This window comes from Lolium rigidum, chromosome 1 (genome assembly GCF_022539505.1).
Source record: "Lolium rigidum isolate FL_2022 chromosome 1, APGP_CSIRO_Lrig_0.1, whole genome shotgun sequence".
In the NCBI taxonomy this organism is placed as follows: Eukaryota; Viridiplantae; Streptophyta; class Magnoliopsida; order Poales; family Poaceae; genus Lolium; species Lolium rigidum.
The window spans coordinates 101,963,493-101,971,861 of NC_061508.1; the positions used below are offsets into that span (position 1 = coordinate 101,963,493).

Below are 8,369 nucleotides of genomic sequence, written 5' to 3' on the forward strand. Positions count from 1 at the left end.
TTTTGTGGGCCTAAGATGCATGATACTACCTAAGATACTAGCACTACGGCAAGCCTAGTAGAACTGCCAAATCCATTTTGAAAAAGAAACAAAGAAAGAAAAAAGGTTGTTCTATATGTCTGTGTAATGTACTTGTCGTCGACACCACCAGTGCATGCTTCGGTCGCCATCGTTGTCACGGCCGGCCGGCGCCGGTTATTATGTCAGTGTCACAGGTTTCACGGTCACCGGAGGAGCTCGAGCGCCTTCTGGAGTACGGGCCTGAACCTGGCGATGTCGAGCCGGACGTCCTGCTTGCCGAGGTAGATCTCATCGACGAGCGACCAGCTCTGCTTGTGTATGGGGCCCGGGTCCATGAACACCGGGTGATCCCTCGGGTACAGCTCCGACAACGTGCTCTCCTCCGCCGTGATGTTGTACTGCAGGTACCTCATGTTCATGTCTCTCGGCGGCACCCCATACTCGTCCATTGCCAGCGCCTCCATCCCACCCAGCGGCACCACCTGCATCACCACCGCGTTCATCGGCAGGAACACCAGGTTCGTCAGCCCGGAACCGTGCACCGCCAGCATTGCGTCGACTGCGTTCACCGTCGCCGACGCATCGGCCATCCGAGCCTGCCCGCTGTCGTCCACGACCGCCTCGTCGTCTTGTTTCTTGGGCGGCGTCATCAGGTCCGACGTCGTCACCTCGAACCCTACCTCCTCCGCGGCGGCCACGATCTCCTCCAGGTTCATGAACCGCCGCTTTGACCGCCGCGTGATGATCAGCAGCTGCGGCCGCCTCCTCTCCTCGTCGTCCTCCTCCGTCCGGATGGCATGCTCACGGGGCAGTGAATACCGCCACATGATGAACCGCTTGAAGTCCACCATGGACACGTTGTTGGGCGAGCGGCGAGGGTCGATGCTCAGGTCCTTGTGACTCTTGAGCCCGACGGTCACCCGCCGATAACAGTGCACCCGCGCGTCGGCGTCGAGGTCCACCGCCTCGTGCCGCGTCAGCCCGTCCACGATCTCGCCGTACTTGCCGAACCACCACGCCTGCTTCTGCGTCACCAGCAGCTGCACCTCGCGCCCCAGGTGGCGCGTCGTGATGAAGAGAGGGATGATGTTGTCGTTGAAGTCGTGGTAGTAGTTGCCGCAGTACCCGCCGTTGGAGTACACCACGGCGGGCACGTCCTCGTGCATCACGTCGCACGCCAGAGCCTCGTCGGCGGATGCGAGCCGCACAGTGAACTCCCTGATGCCGTTCATGATGCGTGACTCCCCCTTGCGCGTGTACGGCTTCATTTTCCAGCTCGTAGCGTTGGCGGCGACCCACGTCGAGTTGGGGCCGAAGACGTCCCGGGCGGTGGCGCCGCGGCGAGGGGACACGACAAACACCTCCGACGTGCTGCCCCGGATGCGGATGGCACCGGCTATCTCGCAGAAGTCGGACCTTGTGCTGTTGAAGTCGCAGTTCACGTGTGGCTCCGGGATGAACTCCTCCTCTGCATTGCACAAATTCACATCAGAAATGATGTTTATTTTCCTGTATTACGGAACAAATCAATCACATTGTATAAGCTTGATTGCCTGTTGATAATATACATACCTGCTCGATTGAAGAAACTCCTGCTACCCATCAAGAATGATGGAAAAGGCTTGCCTGAACATTAAAATCTCAGGGTCAAATCTACATTTACATTACAAGAATCGATGGGCATTGCCATGCTACTGATGTGTTCACCCATGTCAAACATCATAAGTTCATAACCATTTCTCTGACAAAACAATTCAATGCAATGCCATGCGAGAAAAGAATTTGGGTACATACCTATCATCACGTACATAACCCCAGCGATGAGCAGCAGCAGGGGAAGGTTGCATGAAGGAGCTCCCCTGCTTTTCTTCAAGCTCTTGCTCCTCACAGCCACAGGCACCTTCATCTCTGCAGCTTTCAACCTCACAAAAACAGAGCTAGCTCCTATGCGACACTACTAATATCCACCATGGACTGAACGAGCTCTCAAGACTGCTCATAATGGATAATATCATATAGTACTATCATGTACTACCTCTGTACCGTTTTAATTGACGCCGTACGTACCTGTTTGCTTCTCAAAAGTGCACCACTCTGCGTCAATTGAAGAGGAACGGAGGGAGTATATGCTACTTGTGTATTATACTATCTTCATAATGCATGATATCATTGACTAGCGTCATAGTCTAATTATATTTATCGATTTGCAAATCTCAATACAAAACTTTGTACATGGTCTATGTAACGTTAATTTTTTCTCATAATGTACTGTACGATAGGGTATCCACCTGTGTTTTTTTAATCCTCTCTTCTCCTCAATTAGCTGCCATGTTAGCATTTTCATGAGATAAGGGTGCATGATGTACTAGATAAAATACTAACACTATGGCTGCCTTGTAAAGGAAATCAAAATAGATACAATAATGGGGGGTAGATAGGAAAATATGCACAGCTATGCCGGCAGCATAATAATGTCAGTATTTGCTAAGATCGAAACTTTGCATGTTTATTGATTTTAAAGAACATTACATATGAGCCAAAAGACCATCTCACCTAAAAATGTCTACTCTCACTTAAATGTTCGCTCCCACTGTGCTCCCCTATGGTTGCACCATCTTTGTGACTACTCTGCTCTACCACTATCAGATGAAAGATCTGCAAAAGTAAAATTAAAACGGAAGAAGCTTACCCTATTTAATAATAAATAACGGTTTGGCTGACTCTTAGGTAACTGAAAATTAGGTTGGAGCTCATTCAACGTAAGAACCGTTTGATTTGATTTGCAATTCGTGTGTCTATGAGTTGCAAACCTTGCAAGTGAGTTGCAACTAATACTTTTCAGTTGCAAATATGGTTGCAACTAAGTTCTTTCAGTTGTAAATAAAGTTTTCGACGAGTTGTAAATTAAAAAATAGTCCACAATAAAACATTAGCCATGTAGTACAAAATCGTGAGAATGATATTAGTTAACTGAGAATTAAACTAATTCTCAATCGAATAAGAATTAGCCACACCAAATCATGGCATAGCAGCTGAAATTAGGATTATGGAAAGAACCTTCGTCAGTATTACAAATCCGTTCCTTGGTATCTATTATTATTTTTTCTTCGGACGTCTTCAACAAAAATATGAAATTATGACGTGGAAGAAAAAAAATGTACGAAGATCTATTTATTCATTTACATTATAATCGGTAGAGACGGTTCATATATCTATACAACATACTAATTGCTCCTCCATACATACGGTATTGATTAAACAAACATGGTGCATGGGGTTCTCGGAAAGAACCAAACATGGGGCATCGATCAAGCCGGCGCCAACCTAGGTCTCGCCTCGCCAACTGACAGCAGAATTTTTAAATCGTGGTGCACATGTCTCTGATAATATGTATCATATGGTTGACTACAAAACCTTTCAAAATAGTACTTACCCTTTTGACTAGCATCTCGTGTCAGACTGTCAGTTTGATTCGGCATGATTCGGTCGCCATTTGTGAGTTGCCACCCATCTTACCTTGCAACCTGGATCGCTTTGCACCACGTGCATTGATTCTTGCAAGCATCAGTTACTGCGATTGATTGTCTCCTCTGATGTTTTGTTTGAAGCTGAACGTCCCAGGAGTATTGGAGCATATATCGTAGACCTAGCTCACAATGTTTTGTTTGAAGCTAAACGTTCGAGGAGTACTAGCAGAGCAATATCGTGGACCTGGCTTGGTACGGGGAACAGGACGACCCGAGATCATTTGTGCATCCTAATGAGTGCAGAATACACTTATTTGTATCCTCGTTTAAGACTAGTCACAATGAAGAGTATCATATACTCACCATGATAATGAGATTATCTCTATACACGTGCCACTAATCAATAATTGCATAGATGTGTAAATCTATTTTGTTATTTATTTCCTATGCAGATATGGGCATATCATTGATGAAATGTGAGAAAAGCTGGGAATAATTACGAGATGAAAGATATGGGCAAATCATTGATGAAATGTGAGCAAAGCAAGGAATAATTACGAGATAAAAGTTGTCCCAAGTCAACCATCCTTTGAAACCAATCAACAACATGCTGAATTTACGCAGTAGGTAACAAGGTGCCTTGTCTTATGGTGTCACGAGCCTTTGACTTATCGGAGGATTTAGAGGATGATGAAAATATAATGGACGAAAATTTTATTCACTCCTCACCGGTAGTAAACAAGTTAAAGCGTAAGAAAAAGAAAAGTCTTATGATAAGGCTAAGGTGCGCAGAAGTAACCGAATTGAAAATAAAACTCAAAAAGTCTGAATGGATTCTTTGAGGGGTATGACTTGGAATAGTAAGGGTTTTAAAGATCCGGGTAAACACCTTTTTTGTGAAGGAATCGATTATGGAGTATAAGCTAGATTTCATTGCTCTTCTTGAAACTGGGAGATCCAGTTTTACAGTTCCTTTTCTTAGAGACCTCTCTTGTGAAAAGGATTTCAATTGGTTCTGTCTCCCTCCTCATGGTAATTCTGGGGGAATATCTTGTGGGCATTAATGCAAATACTCTAAAATAAACAATGTAGCAAATGGTGATTTTTGTGTCAAGTTATCTTTGAAATCAAAATGTGACGGGTTTGAGTGGGTTTTGGTTCCAGTGTATGGCGCTGTCTGAAATAGTGTGTTTGTGTGAAGCGGAACCTTTACCTATGCTTCTAGCTGGGGATTTTAATATTCTTAGGAAACCGGACGAGAAGAGTAATGCTAATTTTAATCCTCGCTGGCCTTTTATTTTCAATGCCATTATTGAGAGTTTGAATTTGCGAGAGATTGCTTTGTCGGGGCGTCAATATACTTGGGCTAGTCGCCGGGAGTCTCCTACTTATGAAAAGTTGGATCGTTTTTTGGCTAGTGTCGAATGGGAACAAAATTTTCCGTTAGTGTCGGTGAGGGCTCTATCTCGCTCGGGTTCTGATCATACACCTCTTCTTATTGATTCGGGAAATCATGCTCATTTGGGGAATAAGTCTCGTTTTTCTTTTGAGTTGTATTGGTTTCATCAAGAGGGATTTTATGATATGGTGGCAGCTGAATGGGCTGCAAGTCCCATTGGGGTCTCACCAATTGATACCTGGCAGAAAAAGATAAGACATCTGCGTAGATATCTAAAGGGTTGGGCCAAAAACTTAAGTGAGAAATATAAATTAGAGAAAGAACGGTTACTAAATATTATTGATTTTCTAGATGTCAAAGCAGAGACTTCTCCTTTATCTAATGTTGAGCGGGATGAGTTAAAGTTGTCTAATGATAAACTAAATAAGCTTTGACGTGATGAGGAAACAAAATGGGCTCAAAGGGCTAAGGTTAAATTTGTGCATGAAGGCGGAAACAATACAAAATACTTTCATCTTATTGCTAATGGGAAACATAGAAAAAAGAAAAAAAATTCAACTAGAGCAAGAAGAGGCACTATTGTGGGGGTGAAAACATTAAAGTCTATATTACTGAGTATTATAACAAACTGTTTGGGGAGCCGCAGCAGAGTTGGGTTATGATGATGGAGGATAGGATTAATGATATTCCTCAATTATTTGTAGCTGAAAATGATCTATTAGTCAAGGACTACTCTATAGAGGAAGTGCATGACGCAATTTCTCAAATGGAACGAAACAAATCTCCGGGACCAGATGGGTTTCCAGCGGAATTCTGTCAAACTTTTTGTGAAGTAATAAAATATGATTTAATGGAGTTGTTTACTTCCTTCCAAAGAGGTGAATTACCTCTGTACAAGTTAAACTTTGGTGTCATTACTTTTCTTCCAAAAAAAGTGAATGCAACTCAAACTCAGCAATACAGACTGCCTACTCAATGTGAGTTTCAATTTTTTTACTAAAATTGCCACAATTCGTCTCTCCGATATATCTCATAAAGTAATCAAACCTACTCAAACTGTTCATGCCAGGCAGACATATTTTAGAAGGAGTAGTAGTGCTTCATGAATCTATCCATGAGTTGCATACAAAGAAGTTAGATGGTGTTCTTTTCAAAATTGACTTTGAAAAGGCATATGATAAAGTTAAATGGCCATTCTTGCAACAAGTGTTACGCATGAAAAGGGTTTGATGAAGTTTGGTGTGTCTGAATTTAACATTATGTGTAGGGCGGGAGTGGGGGAATTAGAGTAAACGATGATATTGGCCATAATTTCCAAACTAGGAAAGGATTGAGACAAGGCGATCTTTTATCCCCTATTCTTTTTAATATCGTTGCGGATATGTTAGCTATTCTTATTGCACGGGCTAAGGAGGTGGGTCAAATTGGAGGCCTTCTACCTGTTATCGCCAGAATTTGACCGCATTGGAGTGGGGCCGAGATGAAGATGGGCTTGGAAGATTTATATCTAAGAGGAGTTTACGAATCGGCCTTGGGGCTAGAATTTGGGCCAGCGTGCCCGTGTATCTGTAAATAATAGTAGTGTACGTGTCGGTTAGGATTAAGAAACAGAGTCTAGCTCGTACACGGTTGGGTTTATGCCCACGTTAAACAGTCTACGGACTATAAATATGTATCTAGGGTTATTGAGAAAGGAGGACAATCACGTTCACAACAAACACAAACCAGGCGCATCGCCACCCCTTATTTCGAGGGTTTCTTCCGGGTAAGCATCATGCTGCCTAGATCGCATCTTGCGATCTAGAGCGATATACGTTTATTCGTTACCTTGTGTTACTCGTGTTGAAGCGTTGTTGATGGCGAGTAGCACTATTTATCATAGATGTTTTGGGGCTTGCATTGATGCTTTTCTTATGCATATTTGCTTAGCAATGCCGTCCTTTGACATCTAGCTGCCCTTACACCTAGGTGTAAGGGCAGCACCTTGCTTGTCCGTTACTTAGTAGATCTGATCTGTTATAGTTGCTCCTTGTTCCAAGGATTAGTTTAATATCTGCATGATTAGGCCTTATGCTGGGGTTGGACGATCCGGTAGTGCGTGAGGTGTTGTTTCACCGTTCCTATAAGGGATGTTCCGGGAATTGACTTAACGTTGGTTTTTAGGCCTCTTTTAGGGATAGTTTTCATCATCTTTCGTATCTGCTAGGCCCAACTACACGTAGGATGTTCCGATTATGCGGTGAAAACCCTAAACTGCCGTAGATTGGTTTAGCTTTGTTTTGATCAAGCAGGATGCCCATGTCAGCGTAAATCCAACGTGAACCATGGGGCGATCGGCTCTTTGAGCCGATCCACAGGGCAACCTGAGAGTCGATCGGGCTCGTATTTAATGTTTACGTGTCTACCATGCAGGAGACTAGTTGAAGCAATCCAACACCTTCCTGATCAGGTATAGGTCAGGTGGCACGCCCTTGCAACCGCCAGGACGTGTGCTGGAACTTTGCGGGACGACGCGAGGCACCAGGGCCCACTTAGCAGTCTTGGGAGTCTCCCGGCTCTTCGTGTTGCTTAACCACTGCTCGCCGGTGGGTTTTGGCAGGCAACACATTCTGGCACGCCCGGTGGGACACTTTCTACAACAACCACGTCAACATCGGCAGCCAAGATGTCGGACGAACTGATCAAGTACGAGGATCTACCTGCAAAGCATAAGAAGAAATACGATGAGCTCAAGGCCATCTTTGAAGCCGATCTCATCGGCTCTTTTGAGAAGACCCGTTCGCACGGCATCAGGTTCAAAGGATTCTCACCCGAAGGTGCGTTCGAGGGATTAGATCTGTCTCTCCCTTCGGAGGAACGTACCAGAGCCCTGCGCCAAGAAATTAACTATGCTGTGGCTCATTCTCTTCATCGGCATTCTGAGAGCCTGGTGAATACACTTGAGCGAGTTGCGCTTCGTGTGGTGCAAGAAATCATGAAACATCAGTATTCTCCGTCAGGACCCGCTTTAGGGACTCATCAGGGAGAGATACCATTCCTCACCAGGCCACCACTGCCATTCGCGATGGCAGCTCCACAACAACAAGGTTCACCGGCATACGTTGTCTACAAGGTTGGAGGTGATCCTGGCGACTACCAATTCTTGTATGAGCCGCCCAAGGAGATCCCACATGGATACGTGTGCACATACGTGCCGGGACCGCAACAAGCTGGACGCACGCTGTCGTTGCCTAATCGACGGTACCTCGGAGGAGGGATCCTCACGAGGGGGAGAAGAAGTAGGGGCCATAGGGCGGAGTGCACACGGGACGGTGGTACGCGAGTTACCCAGCTTCGGAACACCTGCACGATGACAGGGCCTACTGCTGCTTGTCTGGAATTATCTGGGCGCTTTCGCGTTGTTACAATGAGTTGTGGTTGTGCCTCTAGGGCTCCCGGGATCCGGCTTATAAAGGCGCACGGATCTAGGGTTTACATGGAGA

General features: G+C 45.2%; 1 protein-coding gene across 1 annotated transcript; it reads right to left on the reverse strand.

Annotated features, from left to right (window-relative positions):
• Positions 1 to 224: 224 nt before the first annotated feature.
• LOC124678721 (beta-1,2-xylosyltransferase XYXT1-like) lies at positions 225 to 1,927 on the reverse strand. Its single transcript, XM_047214588.1, has 3 exons — positions 1,816 to 1,927; positions 1,594 to 1,647; positions 225 to 1,489 (listed from the first exon to the last, which is right to left on the reverse strand). Exons 1-3 carry the CDS (start codon positions 1,925 to 1,927, stop codon positions 225 to 227), a joined length of 1,431 nt encoding a protein of 476 aa, XP_047070544.1.
• Between the last annotated feature and the right edge of the window lie 6,442 nt (positions 1,928 to 8,369).

Bases quoted from the DNA above. Each gene is read 5' to 3' on its own strand.
- LOC124678721 (XM_047214588.1), bottom strand. From the start codon at position 1,927: ATGAAGGTGCCTGTGGCTGTGAGGAGCAAGAGCTTGAAGAAAAGCAGG. The intron at 1,648-1,815 runs GTATGTACCCAA...TTTAATGTTCAG, and splicing joins GGTTATGTACGTGATGATAG to GCAAGCCTTTTCCATCATTC. The intron at 1,490-1,593 runs GTATGTATATTA...TGTGCAATGCAG, and splicing joins GAGTTTCTTCAATCGAGCAG to AGGAGGAGTTCATCCCGGAG.